The 19,708-nt window shown below is 35.3% G+C and overlaps 3 protein-coding genes and 1 pseudogene across 3 annotated transcripts; 3 read left to right on the forward strand and 1 right to left on the reverse strand.

The window, feature by feature from the left end:
- The first annotated feature begins 952 nt into the window (after window positions 1-952).
- LOC141721468 (TOM1-like protein 1) lies at window positions 953-4,724 on the forward strand (annotated as a pseudogene).
- Window positions 4,725-4,969: 245 nt separating this feature from the next.
- Window positions 4,970-11,693, forward strand: LOC141721469 (putative arabinosyltransferase ARAD1). Its single transcript, XM_074524404.1, has 9 exons — window positions 4,970-5,483; window positions 6,032-6,205; window positions 7,525-7,682; window positions 7,764-7,911; window positions 9,107-9,222; window positions 9,471-9,609; window positions 9,715-9,825; window positions 10,106-10,174; window positions 11,391-11,693. The coding sequence occupies exons 1-9, from the start codon at window positions 5,022-5,024 to the stop codon at window positions 11,517-11,519; spliced, it is 1,506 nt and encodes a 501-aa protein (XP_074380505.1). The 5' UTR covers window positions 4,970-5,021; the 3' UTR covers window positions 11,520-11,693.
- A 264-nt stretch (window positions 11,694-11,957) lies between these two features.
- Window positions 11,958-14,043, forward strand: LOC141721470 (soyasapogenol B glucuronide galactosyltransferase-like). Its single transcript, XM_074524405.1, has one exon. It carries the CDS (start codon window positions 12,425-12,427, stop codon window positions 13,886-13,888), a length of 1,464 nt encoding a protein of 487 aa, XP_074380506.1. The 5' UTR covers window positions 11,958-12,424; the 3' UTR covers window positions 13,889-14,043.
- A 521-nt stretch (window positions 14,044-14,564) lies between these two features.
- On the reverse strand, window positions 14,565-18,012 carry LOC141721471 (luminal-binding protein 5-like). Its single transcript, XM_074524406.1, has 8 exons — window positions 17,878-18,012; window positions 17,267-17,534; window positions 16,935-17,149; window positions 16,604-16,846; window positions 15,766-16,245; window positions 15,524-15,678; window positions 15,329-15,411; window positions 14,565-15,229 (listed from the first exon to the last, which is right to left on the reverse strand). Exons 1-8 carry the CDS (start codon window positions 17,936-17,938, stop codon window positions 14,734-14,736), a joined length of 2,001 nt encoding a protein of 666 aa, XP_074380507.1. The 5' UTR covers window positions 17,939-18,012; the 3' UTR covers window positions 14,565-14,733.
- Window positions 18,013-19,708: the final 1,696 nt, after the last annotated feature.

The following is a 19,708-nucleotide window of genomic DNA, read 5'->3' on the forward strand; positions in this document are numbered from 1 at the left end:
GGATAAGAAATCAGTTTCCTACTATTTAGGACTCCAAAGTCCATTCTAATTCTGAGACTTGGCTACCAAGTCTCATATACCAAATCCAATTCAAGGACTCCCACATCTATATAAGGGGCCTCACCCCACAGACTAGAACTACGTTTTTTGGTTTGATTCTCTAATTCACAGAGATACGTAGGCATCTCGTAAAGGCAGAATTAAGCTACGAAACACGAGAGCAGCCATTAAAGGCCTTGAGCTCATGTTCCTTAGTAATAAATACAGCAATTATATATACTAGTTTTTAATCCATAACAAACGGTGATAGTTATAGTGGATAAAATCTTTAATTCATAAAATCATAACACAAAAATTACGAAATAAATATATGCAAACTTAAAATCTACCGATTTATCTATTCTTAATTTCAAAATTTGTGAAAGTTTAACCAAAATTAAATTCTAAATGAGGTATATTTTAACTTTTTTAGATAAAATTAATGGAATGGTTTAAACTGAAAAATATAACATTGTACCTAAAAAATATTTAGTTGGGCGGTAAGTTTCTAAAGAAATAAATAATTGCGTGAAAAAATTATTTTTTTAATTAATAAACTATTTTACCAGTTAAAGAAGAAAAGGTACCCAAAACCTTTTTTTCCTAAATTTTCCTAAATTGTTTTACAATTTATGAAAGAGTTTTTTTTTTTTAATTTATGAAAGCATATGTATACGGGTGAGCCTATATTATTGTTAAGTAAGTTGCTCAATGCCCACCTGACATGTTATAATTTGGCAAAAATTCAGAATATTTTAAACTTTAGTTATAATTTGAAAAATACAGTAAACCGTGTTTTCTATTTTCAAATTTTTTATTTAATTTTTTTACACTTGAACATGTTTTTATTTAAAAAATATATTGAAAAGGTGTAAAATACAATCATTTCATCGAATATCCTTCAAACCGCAAAGTTACACCGAACTTAAAACTAAAGTGGGATGTGTAATCTAACAAACTTGGAAAGTTTCCTTCTCTCGCTCTCGCTTCGTATCATCGCAATTCCTTTCATTAATTTACTTCAATTTACAGGTATTTATCATTTTTATACAACTCCAATTTATTGTGATTTATATATCTAATTTTCTGATCTGATCATATATTTACAAATTCATATTTAAGTTGTTGATTCTTGTTTAGCCAAATTAATTTCAATTGTTAGAAATATTATATTAATCGATTAGGTTCATTCTTAAGTGTGTGTGTGTTGTTGAGGCTTTGTAATAAGTTAATGATTGTTGGTTGATTTTGTTAGAGGTGTAGGTTTTCGAAAATGAGTGATAATTTGATGGAAAAAGTTAATGCGTTTGGGGAGAGGTTAATGATAGGAGGTTCTGAGGTTGGACAGAAAATTAGTGAAGGAGTGAGCTCGGTTAGTTTTAAAATGAGGGAGTTTTTTCAGGGTTCGGAGGAAGCGACTGCGGATACGTTAGATGAGCCTGATTGGAGTACGAATCTCGAGCTTTGCGATATGATTAATCACGATAGGATTAGTAGCATTGAATTGATTAGGGCCATTAAGAAACGGATCATGTTGAAGGTTCCTAGGGTTCAGTATTTGGCTTTAGTTTTGCTTGAGACTGTTGCGAAGAATTGCGAGAAAGCGTTTTCGGAAATTGCGGCGGAGAGAGTGCTTGATGAGATGGTGAAGATGATTGATGATCCTCAGACTGTTGTTAATAATCGGAATAAGGCTTTGATTTTGATTGAAGCGTGGGGGTAGTCTTCGGATGAGCTTCGGTACTTGCCTGTTTATGAAGAGACATACAAGGTATATTACATAGCGGAGATTATGATTGATTACTCTTTCCTTTGTTTTATTATCCTAAGTTATTACCTTGTGAACATGTTCTTATTTTGGGCCTTAATTTATTTTAGAGCTTGAGGTCTAGAGGTATACGTTTTCCTGGCCATGATGGTGAGAGTTTGGCTCCTATATTCACCCCTCCTCGTTCAACCACAGCACCGGAGCCAAATGCAAGTTTGGCACAACAAATTCATAGCGAGGTTTCTGTGATAAGCTTCTCTCCCGAGCAAACAAAAGAAGTCTTTGATGTTGCAAGAAACAGCATTGAACTTCTTACAACGGTTTTGTCCTCTTCATCGGAGCAAGATGTTTTACAGGTATATTATGATATATGTATTTCAGTTAGATCTTCTAATTGAGATTGATAGTCATTATATGACAAAATAATTTATCGGGTATTTTCTTAGACGTTTTATCTTTGCCAATAATAGTATTATGCACTGATATTTCGCTGTCTCTGTTAAGTTACTCATTAAGCTAATTACATAATCATATTTCTGTCTTCTTTGATGGCCTCAATAGAATTTATGGTGGTTTGTCAATGAAAAAGTTTTCATATTAGATTCTTTAATTGACTTGAGTTTAATATATGAGTATTTCTCGTGGACCTTGTACTGGTACTTATCCCCAATCTTCTGAATTTGTAATAGTTATATGAAGCTTGTTGTGGTCAAATGTGAATGTATAGTTGCGTTTTAAATAAAAATATTATAACATAATTACATATTAACTCTAATTATACATTGTGCGGCTTAAAGTAATATCACCCTAGAGGTCTTTGTTTTTAGTGGGTTTCTGATGGAAACAAACATAAAACATAATTTATATGTATTTGTTGTAGAGATATTAATATATCTATTTACTTAGTTATATGTGGGTATTAACTATATAGGATTCATTGTATGTTTATTTATTTAGGTGATTCTTCATTAGTGGCGATTAATTCTTAAATTCCATCTTTTATTCAGTTGTCACGCCTCATAGTTAACATAACTTTCTTCACTAAGTCTTTTTTAATGACAATTTACTTACATATGTTTTTTTATAGTTATAATACATATATTATTTATAGTAAACTGGCCTAATTAGACTTGCATTATGTGTATATAATAGTATTATGTCCTCTGGGCAACATAAATAATAGTCTATATATATTATATAAATTATTTTCATTGTGAATAGCGGGTTTTCCATACTCGCCTCATAGACTCTTAGGATCTCTCCCTTGGTTTGGACAAGACTGCTCGCTTGGGCGACGCGACGGCCTTTTCGCCTTTGCATCTAGGATGTCCTTTGGTGCCTTGCCTTGCTGTTGGCCTCGAGAAGCATGCACATAAGCATGTGTTTTACGGTTTGGCTAAGTATTTTTATAATTTCTAAGATCACCAGTATTCCTCTCTGAAGTCTAAACTCATGCACACAGACCTGGGCACTTGAGTGTGTGAGTGATCAATGTCATATGCACTATTGATTTGGTTCCACTATACATAGAAGCGCTAATAGGCTTAAAAGATAAACCTGTCACGGTGTATGCCTGACCTCTTGGCAATTATTTACTCTAGGGCGGGAGCAAGTGCCTCTCAACTCAACTCTATCTTGCCTCTTAGTTTGACAAGATAAAACATTTTTTGAAACCTACTTGTTGAAATCTTTCCAACCTAAATGTTATAAGATTACTGCCTTCCGTGTTCCACCCAACCTAAGTGTTGTAGTTCATTTTAATTATTTTTAAACATTAATCTTCAGTCTTTAACTAGCATCCTGCATTTACCTTAATTCTTGCTTCACTTGTTGCAAGTTGCAACAGCAGTATAAAGTTAGTTTCTTCAGAAGGAACTAATGATGTTATTTACTCTTCACTTTGAGTCAAGAGATAGGATAAATCCACACCTGCATGGAAGCATTTTGGCCCAACTCCCACACCTTGCATTTGAACACCAAGTATAACATTTTTATATGAATACTGTATTGATAAGTAGAACCAATACTGCTAAAAACTGTTGTGTGGCTAATAAAGAAAGGAAAAAGGAATCTGAAAATTTTGTTTCCCCTTTATTGGACGATTCAGAGTTCAGACACTCATGATTTTAAATTGTATTGGCAGGGTGACTTGACAATTACACTTGTGCAGCAGTGCCATCAGTCCCAAAATACTGTCCAAAGAATCATTGAGTCGGCTGGGGACGATGAGGCCTTGCTCTTTGAAGCCTTGAGCATAAATGATGAAATCCAAACTGTCATATCCAAGTTTGAAGACATAAAGGTACACAACGCAATAGTTCCAATAGTACCAGAACATGCTATGATACCTATTGCAGCCGAGCCAGATGAATCACCCCGAGAAGGCAAGGAAGTTGCACTTGTTAGGAAGTCATCCAGTTCTACAGGCGGTTCTCAAGGAAAGAACAATGATGTTGTGATGGACGATCTAGATGAAATGATCTTTGGCAAGAATGCTAATGGCACATCTGGAACAGGGCATATTGCAAATAAGGATTCGCCAAAAGATGATCTTATTAGTTTATAAGTTTTGTGCACAGACAGTTTTTAGAACTTCAAAGAACTGCTGAGGTTTTGCTTCAGACATGTAGATTGTGTGCTTATGGAGATCAATAATTAATCCTCATAAACCTGAATGCAGGCCGAGCGTTGTTTGTTTTGTTCCTGCCTCGTTTACTGCTGCCTTTGTTTCTACATAGTTTCTCCGCATTTCAATAATTCAAGTTTGTACTTGAGCATGTAATCAGTTGAGAAAATGCTGTAGTACTGCTAGATTAATCTGATCAATAGATTCTCCCTCTTCTAAATTGTATAAAGTTAAACAATAAAATCTCAGTACCATGCTGATCAACTGTCCTGTCTGTTATTGCAAGATTTATTTGATTTTTTTAAATAGGAATTGATCAATTACGAAAATTTAAATACTCACGGCGTCTCAATTGCTATCAAAATCGAAACAATTAAATTATATGCGGTTATAATTGCTCCTGAAGAGTTCATTTATCTTGTTTTTTTTACAACAGCAGAATTACTGCAGTAAAAACTGAATTAAGAAAGAAGGTAAATTTTACCACTTACTGATTCAGGTGTAAGGTGAAAAATAAGATCTGTTTTGAGGAAAAAACACTGTAAAACCAGTATAAGCTCCCTTGAATCAGCTCACAGACACTCAAAAATGGCAGGTGGAAGAACGTACGGAAACCCTAGATTCAGATCTCAAATCCTAATCTCCACTCTCTCTCTCCTCTCCATCTCTCTCCTCTTCATCTTCTTCTCTCCCTTCTCCTCCCCCAAATCTCTCCCAAATCTCTCTCAATCTCTCTCTCTCAACCCTAACGTCGACTACTCCTTTCTCTCCTCTCTCCACAAATTCCTCTCCTCCAAACCTCACCGATCTCGAGACGATTCCGTTAAAAGTCAAGCTACCGAAAGCGATGTGAGAAAATTAGATGACATGATGTGGAGAAGAGAGATGGAGACACTATATGAGCATTCGGTTAATTCGGTTGTTAGAGTTTATGTTTACGAAATGCCGAATAAGTTTACGTATGATATGCTTGAATTGTTTTGGAGTACGTATAAGGAGACGGTTAATTTGACTTCTAATGGTAGTCCTGTCCATCGACTTATCGAACAGGTTGTTAAACTAATGTTGCTTGTGCTGTGTGTATGTGGAATTTTCTGAATGTCTTAGTTTAATTGATTTCTCGCATTTTGTTTGCGTGCCAGTGGAGTTAGTTTAGTTGCATTTTTAGTTCAAGCTGCTTTTATTTAGTGTAACTAGACTCGTTGAACAAGTTTGTAAAGTAGTGTTCTGTAAATATTAATTATATGTTGGATGATAATATGGTCTTATTTGTGTGTGTTTTAGTAAGTCGGATTTTGAGTAAGTTTCCTTTGTTTTGAAGAAATAATTGTTAGAAACTTTATGGGACTGTTTGAAATTTTATTTACGGTTAGTAGATTAGTTTAAAAGGTTTTGAAATGATATTGGTTATATTTGATATGCAATTGATGAAATGATTTACTATTTTGTTTGGAAGTATAGATGATTTGGTTTAACTGAATCATGTTTTGTTTGTGATATATATATATATATACTTCAGTTTTACGAGTTCAGGCTTGTTTACTGTTTGGTGTTGGGAGCTTTGATTTGGTAACTTGGGGGTTTTTATTTGGATGCAGCATTCTATTGACTACTGGTTGTGGGCAGATCTGATTGCTCCGGAATCACAAAGGCTTTTAAAGAATGTTGTTAGGGTTTATAGGCAGGAGGATGCGGATCTGTTTTACATTCCTTTCTTCACAACAATCAGTTACTTCTTGTTGGAGAAACAGCAATGCAAGTCCCTTTATAGGGTGTGAGTGCCTCTCGAAGGCTTATCTAAATCTTATATTTATCAATTTTTTGTGTTCACTTGCTTTAATATTAATATCTGCTACATGGATCATAACATTTTACCTTCTATACAAAATGTAAATGGTCCCGTGAATAGACATTATGAAATTTATGAATTATGAGCTATTTACTGGGCTCTATACTGTGTCATATTTTGGTACCCTGCGTTTACGTAGAATCTTATTGTAATACTGTTTCAATCATACGTACATACTATTTATATTGCACCCATGGAGGCAGGAAACACATAACCGACAACCGGATGCAGGACAGCCATTGAAAAGGCCTAACAAAACATACTACAGGCTTCGGGAGCCTAATACATAGAAGATTATAATTATATTGATTTTATTATAGTGGATAATACATTAGGGAAGGTTATCCTTTAGATTTTGATTTCAATTTTATTAAGTTAAGATTGTTATGATTTTTTACGGATAGGGGATTGGATTTTGTAATTTAAGCAGATTATTTATTAAGAATTACATTGATTATTTAGTTTGTTAGTTCTAATTTTGAGAATTACATGTGAGGATTGCTGCTAGGGTTGTCCTCCCTATTCCCATAAACAACTTTTGATAGCTTGTATGCATAAAGTTTGCTTTGGTTCCGGAAATAGGATGCTAATCGTTGAAAGGTGTAAGGTTTAGAAATCCGTGCTTACGAATTCTTTACTGGAATTGATTGGAAAGGGTTTAAGGGTTTCACTAGTTGCAAGAGTTATGATCTAGGTACTTCTTTAGTTTGTACTTTGTAGAAAAAAGAGTCTGCCGTGTTGGGAAGACATGCAATGCAGGACAACTTGTAAAAGAACAATTTATTGAATTAAAACAAGAATAACGATAAACTTGGGTGAATGGACCATAGAACCCCCACTACCACAAGGATTTTACCAACAGCAGATGGTATTATCTATGTCTGGTGTCTTAACTCTTAACCTCAGTGTTGTTACCGGAGGTCAGGGCCATCAAGCTCTTAAATGTATATACACAGATAAATATCATATATGTAAACTCTTCACTTTCGTTCCCCATTAGGGTCTCAGGGACTATCCTGCTATAAAAATCAAATAGCATATTTGTCGTCCCCATGAAGATTACTGTACAATAATGAATCTTCCATTGATTTTCATAGCTAGTACATTGGTACTTGTGAATTATTAGATTAATGTTATGTTATAAATTTGTTTCAAGTACACCGAAAAGTGTTTGAATGACAATTTTTCAAAAACCTTTTAGTACTGCTTTTTCTCTGTTTAAAATGTGAATTTAAAATGTAGGAAGCTTTGAAATGGGTAACAGACCAGCCAGCGTGGAATCGGTCTGGAGGTAGAGATCACATACTTCCAGTTCACCATCCTTGGTCTTTCAAGTCTGTTCGCAAATATATGAAGAATGCTATTTGGCTGCTACCAGACATGGACTCCACCGGTAATTGGTCAGTAGCTAGCTCAACTGTAAAGACTGGATATATTAATGTATGTTTCGATTTTTATATATTAATGCACTTAACTGTCAGGTACAAGCCTGGACAAGTTTCGCTTGAAAAGGACCTTATACTTCCTTATGTTGCCAATCTCGATTTATGTGATGCCAAATGTTTATCAGAAATGGAATCGAAGAGAAGCACACTCCTATACTTTCGTGGGAGGCTTAAAAGAAATGCTGTAAGATGTTCTGTTTTTTCTCCCAAAATTTGATTGCCTTTTGATCGTTCAGATCAATACCTTTATATTTTCTCTTGTGAGAAAATTTCCTTAAAAATATAAAATTAGGATTATCTACAATCTAAACATGATGTAAGCCTGTAGAACATCTTTCTTTAAATATTTAAAATTAGAATTATCTACAATCTTAACATGCTGTAAGCCTGTAGAACATCTTTGTAAGGGGTGAGGTTGAAGTAATGTTTGACGCCATCGGGTGATAAGTACTAAATTATATCTATGAAATATAAATTGGAGCTACATTGATTATTAGAAAAAGGGTGAAAATTTAATTGTTAAGAAGTAATAAATAGTAAGCTAATGTACTATGATGTATGTTTAGGGTTATGATAAAGAGAGTTTATTGGCAACAATTCAGAAAACATTAATTCGTGACCGTGCAGTCAGATCAATTTTCTTTTAAATATTGTTTACATCTATAACTGCTAAATGCATCCATTACTTACAGTATGCATGTTTTTGTGTCGAATTTGAATCTCTCCCGTCTTGGACATCAAGAAAGATGGTCTTGCAAACTGTTTAGTTATTTCATTTTAAAATATGTGATGGACCTCTTAGAATAATCAACAAAATCCTTTGTCCATTGCTAGGAATTGAGTAACGTGCTATTAAACTCAATGGGTTCTTATGAATCCGAACACTTAGTTTGCAAAAGATATGGTTATGAATTATGATACTTTCGTTCTTTTTTTGTTGTTGCTAATAATCAATGATACTCTCTAGTTTCTATGATCTTTTTTATGTTCAGTAGCATAAAATTGACAACTTAACTGATGATTTTACTGGGGAAGATAGTATAAGTTAAGTATTGCTAGGATTGTAAATTTTTAGGAGATATTATACTGGAAGTAGTTTAAAGTGTTACACAGAAGACAACTTGAGAGGAGGATTCTATTAAGTGTCCCTTGTGTAGCTGATTGTTAGCCAACAAAATCTCCATTAACCAAATAATTGTACCGTTTTTACTTTTTTGTATTTATTCCCTTATGGACCCTGATGATGTGTCATAAACGGCTAGGTATTGGTGTTTTTCCTCTAAATTATCATTTGTGTACCTCTAGTTGCTGATTCTTGATTTAAGATTCTTCTGACTTTCTAAGTAGCAGTTGCCTAATGTGTAATCTTAATCTTTCAGGGAGGTAAGATACGTGCCAAGCTTGTTGCAGAACTAAATCGTGCTGAGAATGTTGTGATTGAGGAAGGAACTGCAGGAGAGGTAGGGAAAGCAGCAGCACAGCATGGTATGCGCGGGTAAGTGATAACCCATTTCTGAATGCTACTTCACCATGCATTTTTTATTTTGGGAACTTATATTTATACAATTTTTTGCTCTTCGCAAGTCATCCTGATGTGCGTAGGACCTGTAAATTGTAATGCACATAGTATCAGCAAGTATAGTCCTCTTTTGATGGGATCACTTATGAATTAACTGTACATGTAGATACGACTTCATCTTCTTGTGCTCTCAGGATGTGACTTGGTTTTTTGTCGGTGATCAGGTCTGTTTTTTGCCTAAGTCCAGCCGGTGATACTCCATCATCTGCTAGATTATTTGATGCAATAGTCAGTGGATGCATCCCTGTTATCATAAGTGATGAACTGGAACTTCCTTTCGAAGGCATACTTGATTATCGGAAGGTATGCTGTTGCTGCTCTTCTCCTCTCTTTCTCTATCCTGGCACTTGACTTGAGCAGTTGAGCTTTGTTATTACCCCAGGTATTCACTCTGGTCACTAAATGCAGATAGCCGTATTTGTTTCTTCGAACGATGCCGTGCAACCAGGGTGGCTTCTAACTTATCTTAGAAGTTTTAGTGCTGCTCAACTCAAAGAAATGCGAATGAACTTGGCAAAGGTAAGTGCTATCAATAGTAATTGTGGCTATATGTTCCAGCTGCAATGCATTTTGTTTCAGCGATAATTTGGATTGGAACAACATCCGTGATCTTTTTCTTTAATATAAATTAGTATCGAGTTAAAGAATTCGTAGAGTTGCTTCAGATTTTTTTTCCTTTTCTTGTTTATGAGGGCTTTGATTTTTAAACTTTCCTTTTTTCTCCAGAAATTAATCTACCTTAGTTTTATTAAAAGTCTCTGGGGTTTTATTGATTTATTATTATCTTTTTCTTTTCCAGTACTCGAGGCATTTTTTATATTCTCATCCAGCTCAACCATTGGGCCCAGAAGACTTGGCCTGGAGAATGGTTTGTTCTCATCTTACCTTAGTTCTCTTTAATCTGTGATTTAACTCTTATTTTCCTGTCCAAAGAGTTTGGCACTTTACACATTATTTGCATCACTATACACAGACGGCTAGTTCAGTTTCATAATTTTCATTAATCACTATAGTATACTTACCTTTTAAACACATTTTAATTTACAATACTTATCTTGGCCAAACAATGATGCTAGAGTAGAGTTGATTCTACTCAGGCTACTTCAATGTATCATTTTAAGTTAGGCAAAGATTAATATTTCTAAGCATTGTTTTACTTTTAATTCTTTGCCCAAAATGGAAAGTGGTTGGCTTTTTAGTTGTGGCAGGGGATGGAGGTAGCGAATATCTGTAATTTGTTTCTGCTGCATTTTTTTTATATTTCATAATTATATGGTAAAAGTTTGTAATATTCAATTTTTTTACCTCTCAGAATATGAGAATACTTAGATTATTTTAATGAATTTTAAAGGTTATAAATTTTTCTCAGTAAATTATGAGTTATAAAATTCGGTCCCTTGGTTATCAAATCCTAGCTCTTTCTCTGGGTGTGGCATTTTGAGTTAAAATTATTGCTCTTGTAGTTTTACTTCCACCAGACTTCTAACCATATGAATTAAGCCATTTTAAGTTAACAAATTTTACAAATGAATAAATGAGTGTCTCTTAGTCTTGTACAACATTGAAACTTTTTTGCCTTATGTTTTAAAATTACGTCATGACACTTGACGTTGTTAACTTGTTTTAATCTCCCCAGTAGTGTGATATCCTATGCAGCCTAAAATCTTATTAATAAGTGCAAAGTCTTATACTCCCCAGTCCCTTCCAATTGTTTACATTTCTGAGAAAGTGTCCGACACGCATTTTAAGGTGCATAAAAAATATAGTTATGTAACTTATTTTTACAATTTTTTTTTTCTGAATAAAAGTTAAATGTTTTAATTTTTATTCAGAAAAGCAAAATTGTAAAAAAAAATTACAGAACTATACTTTATATGCACCTTAAAATGCGTGTCGGAAACTCTCTAAAAAATGTAAATAATTGAAAGGGACGGAGAGAGTACATCTTATCACAAGTACATGTATGTGCATATATAATTCTATATGCTTGCAGTATATATAATAGAATAATCCGTTCTAGTGATGATAAGATGTTTTAAAACTGTCATCTAATCCAGTTTTCTTTTTTACTTGTGTTGTGATAGTTGTCAGGTAAGCTGGTAAATATCAAGCTCCATACTCGGAGGTCACAACGAGTGGTGAAAGAATCCAGAAGCATGTGTTCTTGCGATTGCAGACCTGCCAACTTTACCAGCCTAAGACCCTTGTCTTGATTTTCCTTTTCTTTTTGCCAAGTTTTTTTTGCATCTTTTCTAAAATTATTATTTTTTACCTACCTGTTTCCCCATATATATGTATGTTTGTATATTAAGTCAGGTAGATATTTAGTTCTCGATCTACCAATGATTATTAGTAGGTGCAGGTAATTTACCTGTCCGTTCCTCTCATTGTTTTCCAAAGCAAGCTATATTTAGTTAAACCAATGAACCTGTCGCATCTAACATCTGCATACCAGCTTATAGTAGTCAGAATGACTTGGAATGGTTGAATCAGAATTAGCACCTTGAAGCCACACTTTTATTTCAAAGTAGAGATGGTTGGTTTGAAAATTTTTTAGTGTATAGTTTTTTTTGACAAGAGTGCTGCATTTCTTATCAAATGGTCCAATAAATTAATATTTAGTGCCAACTTGAATGAATAAGTTTAGTTCAGTCATAATATTGTGTACTGTAGTGTCTATTGCAAAATATTTTGGTAGTCATAAATACACCGAAGATGACCACCTTGTGTGTATGAAGCTGCCTAAAGTGACAAATGTATACTTTAATTCCTAGATGTGTAACGGCTAGCGTGAGACTCGCGAGGTGAAGAATCTTGACTCTTGAGATGAGATAACAAACCAGGAAGGTTTAGGTTTTCAATGTGCATAATAATGGCAGCTCAAACTTCAAGGGCACCCTCGCCATGACTAACTAATCACGTTGGTGTCTTAATGACCTTTGTCCTTGGTATAATTATATTACGTTGGTGTCTTAATGACCTTTGTCCTTGTATAATTATTGCGAAGTGCGTCTAATCCACTTGCTGAAGCTGGGTACTACTTATATATCCTCAAACTGCACAAAACTGTTATATCCCCTCCTACTCTCTTTCTCCTAGTATCTAACCGCCGAGTAAAATGAGCAACTCACGTCCTCTAGAGATATACATGCTCCCCTTCCTCTCCCCCGGCCACATGATTCCGCTTTCTGAAATCGGCCAACTCTTCTCCTCCGCTGCCCAAAACGTCACCATACTTACCACTCCTCACAATGCTGCTTCTCTTACAAAAATAAGCAACTCACCCAATTTCCGCATCCAAACATTTTCCTTCCCTGCTAAACAAGTTGGCCTTCCGGATGGCCTCGAAAACTTTTTATCTGCCACCGACATTCCCACTGCCACTAAACTTTACACCGCTGTGACTCTACTTCAAGCGGATCTCGAAAGTTTCATGCTATCCAGCCCTCCTGATGTTATTATTTCCGATATGTTTTTTCCATGGACTGCCGATTTTGCTCTTAAAATCGGCGTTCCAAGGATCGTGTTTCATGCGACGTTCATCTTTGCACAGACGCTGAAAAACGCTGTTCGTGAACCCGATTCACCGCATCATAGTGTTGAATCGGATTACGAACCTTTTGTTATTCCGAATCTCCCTCATAAGATTACGATGACGCGGGCACAACTTCCGGACTATGTACGAACACCAAACGGGTACACTCAGCTGATGGAACAGTGGAGAGAGGCCGAGTTGAAGAGTTACGGAATCGTTGTTAATAACTTTTCCGAGTTCGAGTCGGAATACACTGCTTTCTATAAAGATATTATGGGAGGAAAAATCAAAATATTTCACGTCGGCCCAACATCTTTGACACAGTCGAGCAGCAATGACAAGGCAAATAGAGTGCATAAAACTGTCATCGCTGAAACTGAGTGCCTGAGTTGGCTCAATAAGAAAGCACCCAACTCGGTGATTTATGTTTGTTTTGGTAGTGCATGCAAATTCCCTGATACGCAGCTCATGGAAATAGCGTGTGCGCTAGAATCGTGTGGCTACGATTTTATATGGGCGGTACTCGGTAAGGATGACGAGAAAGATGAGGACATGATTAAATGGATACCGTCCGATTTTAATCAAAATGTGATCAAAACCAAGAGGGGCCTGATCATCAAAGGATGGGCTCCACAAGTTTTGATCTTAGACCATCCATCAGTAGGTGGGTTTTTGAGTCATTGTGGTGGCAACTCGGTGATTGAATCAGTGAGTTGTGGGGTACCAATTGCAACATGGCCATTGTATGCTGAACATTTTTATCTTGAGAAAATGTTAACGCAGGTGTATGGGATTGGAGTGGAAGTTGGTGTAGAGGATTGGAACTTATGGGTTGATTGTGGTAAGAAAATTATCAGAAGAGAGAAAATAGAGAAGGCTTTGAGGAAGTTGATGGACGGTGAGGATGAAATGGTGAAGGAGATGAGGAGGAAAATAAAAGAGCTTGGAGAGTTGGCCAAGAAGGCTGTTCAAGTAGGTGGATCTTCTCACAAGAATTTGATGGTGTTGATTGAAGAGCTCAAGCAAATCCGAGACCAGAAATCCTAAAATTTCGAAACATTTTTTTTACTGTTATGCAGTGTCTTTGTATTCGTAATGTTGTAATTCAGTGAACGTTATCTGCAAGACTTACCTTAGTCTATCATTGTGGATATTACAAATAATTAAGTCCTCAAAAAACTGGAACTCGCATTAAAAATGATATGATCAGTTCTCAAGCAGTAACAGTTGCAGATAGAATACTATTGCAATGTAACACCATCAAATGCTGATTTTACTAGGGTAGTCGCAGTTGTAACATTGTGTTAGGCAATTAATGGGTAGTTAGAACTAATAACAAATTATTGCAACTACAACAATTCAGGGTGGGATTTAAATTGAAAGATCAACCAATTATACTAGATTGGTAAGTTTAGTTGGAAAGGGCCTTTCAAAAGAGTCCCTGCTGAAATTTATTCATTGCTTTCTAGTATAGTTAGTTGAGTTTGTTAACCTTAAGGAATGTGGTTGAGGTCGCCGAAGATTCGACTCCTGACGTGTACGTGAGTTTAACTATTATTAAAAAAAATGTAAGCAATGTGAAGTTGAGTAACAGTTTTAGACATTCTCATCTTTTTCTCTATTCAATATATCTGTTAGTTTTATTTGGTTCAACAATTGATTATCAGTCTTTAATGGAAGGGTGCTTAGATTACATTTTTCATGATAAACAGAAGCAGCAGAGTTCTAATAATGTAAATATTAGAAACTGTATAAATTTCTCTGAAATACTGAGGAAGTAGTTAAAGAATTTATGTTGTTCTAATGTGAAGAGAAAACGCATATGAGAAAAGAATAAACAGTACAACACTGAGAAGAAAGATTTTTAACATATCCTAAGGTTAGTAACTAAACTAGAGCTCATCATGTGAATCATCATCATCATCATCTTCGGCTGCTGTTGTTGCACCAGATCTTTGATAAACATCTTTAATAATTGGGTTGCAAACAGCTTCCACTTCCTTGAGTTTTTCATCGTAATCTTCTTTTTCGACATTCTGATTATCATCCAACCACTCAAGAGCCTCCTTAACAGCTTCCTCAATCTTTTCCTTTTCTTCCGACTCCGATTTCTCTGAAAGCTTGTCCTTGTCATTGATCTGATTCTTCATGTTATATACGTACGTCTCCAGGTGGTTCCTGGCCTCGATTTTTTCTTTAGCCTTCTTGTCTTCCTCCGCAAACTCATCAGCCTCTTGGACCATACGTTCAATCTCCTCCTGACTCAGATGACCTTTGTCATTGGTGATTGTGATCTTTTGTGTTTTTCCTGAGGCCTTGTCTTCTGCCCTTATGTTTAGAATGCTGTTTTCATCAACTTCAAATGTGACTTCTATTTGAGGAGTTCCTCTGCAAAAAGAAAAAAAAATTGTAAGGAAGTTATTGGAATCTAAGAGGCTACAGATCAATTACTGATTAAAGTTTCGATATAAATGTTCAAGTAGATACCTTGGAGCTGGAGGTATTCCAGTTAGATCAAATGTCCCAAGCAGCCTACAATCTTTTGTAAGACTCCTTTCACCCTCATACACCTGCGAAAGATTAAAGCTTAAGTTAGAACAATATCTCTTTTAAACGAGATTATAGCTTTCATAAGTAAGCAGCACTTGATATGATAAAGCTCGTGTAGGAAGATTATAGTACCTTGATGGAGACAGTAGTCTGCTGATCCTGGTAAGTAGTAAAAGTTTGCGACTTTTTGGTTGGTATTGCAGTGTTTCTGGGAACTAACTTAGTCATCACACCGCCAACAGTCTCAATGCCAAGTGTCAGAGGGGTTGCATCTATTACTAGCAAACCTGATTGATATGTAAAAATTGTTAGTTTCAATCTGAAGTCCCTGGTAATAACATAATCTTAATATTTTGGAAGAACAGAAGAGATACCTTTTGTTTCATCGCCACCTTCTCCGCTTAAGATCCCTGCTTGTACAGTAGCACCGAAAGCTACAGCCTCGTCAGGGTTCACACCTTTACTGAGCTCCTTTCCATCGAAATAATCACTCAGAAGCTCTTGGACTTTGGGAATTCTGGTGCTTCCACCGACAAGAACAATTTCATCAATTTGATGTTTCTCCAGATTAGCGTCCTTCATAGCCTTCTTCACAGGCCCCATTGTCTTTCGGAATAGATCACTGTTCATCTCCTCAAAGCGAGCACGAGTTAGTGGTTCTGAGAAATCCACGCCATCAAAGAGCGACTCAATCTCTACTCGGACTTGATGCTGGTTGCTCAAAGCTCTCTTGGCGCGCTCAGCTTCCTTCCTCAGTTTTCCAAGAGCTCTGTTGTCCTTGCTGATATCCTTATTGTACTTTTTATTGATCAACTTAATGAAGTACTCCATAATTCTCTGATCAAAATCTTCACCTGCATAATGCATAAGAAAACATGATCTTCCATTCAACTAATTATACAATTCAAACATGGGTCCTGTTCCTGGCAATCGTGTGTTGTTTAAGCTTTATCTAACATACTACTTGAGGGGCGTCGGATTTATATTTCAAGGTCCAGATTTAAGGAATTTTTTTTAGTCTTCCGTGGATCTGAGTCCTTAAAATAATGATCTAAGGGTTCTGGAGCAGTGTGTTAGATATGAGTTATATAACACACGATTGTTGGGGATTAGCACCCTTCAAACATACTCTACTAAGAGAGCGCCATCAAGAATAGATAACAAAATAAGATACAATCAGAGAACAAACAAAACTGAGTTGTAGATTATTACCTCCAAGATGAGTGTCACCACTAGTGGCAAGAACCTCAAAAACACCATTATCAATTGTCAAGATACTGACATCAAATGTCCCTCCACCAAGGTCAAACACAAGGATGTTCTTCTCGCTACCCTTCTTGTCCAATCCATAGGCAATAGCAGCCGCAGTTGGCTCGTTGATGATCCTCACAACATTCAGACCAGCTATAGTTCCAGCATCCTTGGTAGCCTGTCGCTGGGCGTCGTTAAAATAAGCTGCAGTTTTCACATCATCAAGCACATTAGTACACCAACATTCTTATGTAACAAAAAACCAAAAAGAATGCTGAAGAAAACTTCATACCAGGAACAGTAATAACAGCATTCTTGACCTTCTCCCCCAGGAATGCTTCCGCCGTCTCCTTCATCTTTGTCAAAACCATCGCGCTAATTTCCTCTGGACTGAACACCTTGGTCTCTCCATCCTTCACCTTGACCTGTATATAAGGCTTTCCATCCTTATTAACAATGTTGTAAGGAACAAGCTTCCTGTCTCTCTGAACATCTTTGTCATCAAACCTACAAAATTTCATACAATAAACATCAGTCACAATTCTTATCCTTAAACAGGGCCGGCCCTGAGGGGAAGCAATACGACCTTCAACAACAAGAACACAGCGTGAAACAAAATCTTACTGTCTTCCGATGAGTCTTTTGACATCAAAGATAGTCCTCTCGGAATTAGCTGCTGCTTGATTCTTCGCTGCCTCGCCAATTAATCGTTCACCATCCGTGAAGCCTACCCAAGACGGGGTAATCCGATTACCTTGATCATTGGCTATAATCTCAACTTTATTATTTTTGTAAACACCAACACACGAATAAGTTGTTCCCAGATCAATCCCAATCACTCTCCCTAGTTTCGCAGATTCTTGTTTCGCAACACAACATGTAAACAAGCTTCCTGTTCAAGAGAATAACAACATCATTAGTTTTATGCAAGAACATGAACACATAACATAACACACATGCATTACTACATTGGAACAAAGAGAACTACCCTAGCCTACAGCCTCAACTAAACTTCAAAATTTAATTTTTATCGAATCTCGTTTTTTAGTTAAAAATCAGTATAACCAATGATTAAGTGTAGTGCTATGAGATAATGGGCACAACGTAACAATCGATCGTTACAACCATCTATCCGCTGATATTTTGTTCGATGATGGTTGACAAGAATCGATTGTCATGGAGCAGCTTTCTAAGATCGAGTAGCAAGTTTTAACTAAAAATATAATTGTACAAACCTAGTAAAACAATTCCCAGGACAATGATTAAGGAACGGCTCATCCTAGAAGAAACTCCCATAGCTTCAAGCTTCGAACGTAAATTTAAAGAACTGATATTGTTTTAAATTTTTTCGTTCTCTATCGATTTTTGTATTTGATGAAACCAGACATGCAACAAAGGCAGCTTATATAGGGTACGAGGTACTAATTTTACTATTATGTTTAGAATTTTAAATGACGCCCCAACATGTCATATTCGACTACGTGGACCAATCAGATTTGAGCTATTTGTTGTTAGACTGTTATTCGTTTATTAAATCATCATCCTATACTATTTCGGACAGCCTAATTAGAAGACTTCTGTTATTATTCTTAAAAGTAGAACTCTTTTAAAATCCTTTATTAATCCTTTAATTTAAATTTTCTCTGATGTGTAAAATAGAAAAATACAATTATTTTTTTTATCCTGAATTTTTTATTGCAAGGATACAAATATTTGATATATATTTGCAAAAATATTACGTTAAATTCCAATAAAAAAACCTCCATTTCGAAAATTTTATCACGTGAATATTTCGAGTGTATATTTCTAATAAAATCCTCTATCGCAAAAATATTATCACCTGAATTTTCTGACTGCATATATATTTGATTTTACTCATTAATAATAATTTATCTTTGCCGACCTTTTCTTTATAAAGGATGATCTCAAATCTGAAAATTTTATTGTATTATTCAAGACACGAAAAATTAAAAAAAATAGTTTCGAATTAAATTTGTGGTAATTTTAAAGTTAATACAAAAAATACCAATTCAATATGAAAATTAAACAATTTAATTATAAAATTAATACTTAAAAACACCAAGTCTGGTGGGTAAACTAATCTCTTGAAATTTAGGAATGTATTAAGTATGATTCATGTATATGAGAAGATGTATCTCTAATATTCATCCCTGTTGGTTTGTATTCTCCTCCTTAAAAGGAGGATAAAGATAGAACAATAATGAGAGAAATATAGAAAAAATTCAGTTTATTTGATTCCTTGTTCTGTTCCATGTCTCTTATACTAAACCTATACTAAAGTATTATACTTAAACACCAGAAATTGGTATCATAACCATCATCAAATTAAAATGAGTAATTTTCTTAGCATTCCAAAACTTACAAAAGAAAACAACGGCCACAAGTGTATCCGAATGAAAGTTTTGCTTGGATCACAGGAGGCATGAGAAATTGTTGAAAAAGGTTATGATGAATCATGGGAAATTGTTGAAAAAGGTTATGATGAATCAGAGAATGAAGGCGTTTTAAATCAGACTCAGAAAAACGCTCTTGTAAAGGCTTAAAAACAAGATCAACAAGTTTTGTTTATTATACACATGGGCTTAGATGAAGGCATGTTTGAAAAAATTGCACTAGCGAGAAAAGCGAAGGAGACCTGGGAGATTCTGCAGAACAATTTTATAGGTGTTGACAAAGTAAAAAAGGTACGATTACAAACCCTACGTGGTGAATTTGAGTCTTTATATATGAAAGATACGGAATCAGTCTCGGATTACTTCACGAGAGTTTCCTCTGTTGTAAATTAAATGAAGAATTACGGAGAAAAAATTGAAGATACTCGTGTGAATGAAAAAATATCACGATCCTTGAATACAAAGTTGCAGCATGTTGGGATTTCTATTGAAGAGTCAAATGATATAGAAACCATGATTGTTGATCAACTCATGGGATCACTGCAAGCATACTCAGAACGATTGTTGAAAAGGAAGAGGTGGAATCTCAAGTGTTAAAAACCAATGTCACTATTGAAGACAAAGATAAGGAATACTCTAGAGGAACAGGATG

This window comes from Apium graveolens, chromosome 4, assembly GCF_009905375.1.
Source record: "Apium graveolens cultivar Ventura chromosome 4, ASM990537v1, whole genome shotgun sequence".
In the NCBI taxonomy this organism is placed as follows: domain Eukaryota; kingdom Viridiplantae; phylum Streptophyta; class Magnoliopsida; order Apiales; family Apiaceae; genus Apium; species Apium graveolens.

Excerpts from the sequence above, each read along its gene's own strand:
- LOC141721470 (XM_074524405.1), top strand. The coding sequence starts at position 12,425 with ATGAGCAACTCACGTCCTCTAGAGATATACATGCTCCCCTTCCTCTCC.
- LOC141721469 (XM_074524404.1), top strand. The coding sequence starts at position 5,022 with ATGGCAGGTGGAAGAACGTACGGAAACCCTAGATTCAGATCTCAAATC. Across the intron at positions 9,610-9,714 it reads GCATACTTGATTATCGGAAG|ATAGCCGTATTTGTTTCTTC; the intron begins GTATGCTGTTGC and ends CACTAAATGCAG. Across the intron at positions 9,826-10,105 it reads TGCGAATGAACTTGGCAAAG|TACTCGAGGCATTTTTTATA; the intron begins GTAAGTGCTATC and ends TTTCTTTTCCAG.
- LOC141721471 (XM_074524406.1), bottom strand. The coding sequence starts at position 17,938 with ATGGGAGTTTCTTCTAGGATGAGCCGTTCCTTAATCATTGTCCTGGGA. Across the intron at positions 15,412-15,523 it reads AGACTACTGTCTCCATCAAG|GTGTATGAGGGTGAAAGGAG; the intron begins GTACTATAATCT and ends AATCTTTCGCAG. Across the intron at positions 15,230-15,328 it reads GGAATACCTCCAGCTCCAAG|AGGAACTCCTCAAATAGAAG; the intron begins GTATCTACTTGA and ends TTCTTTTTGCAG.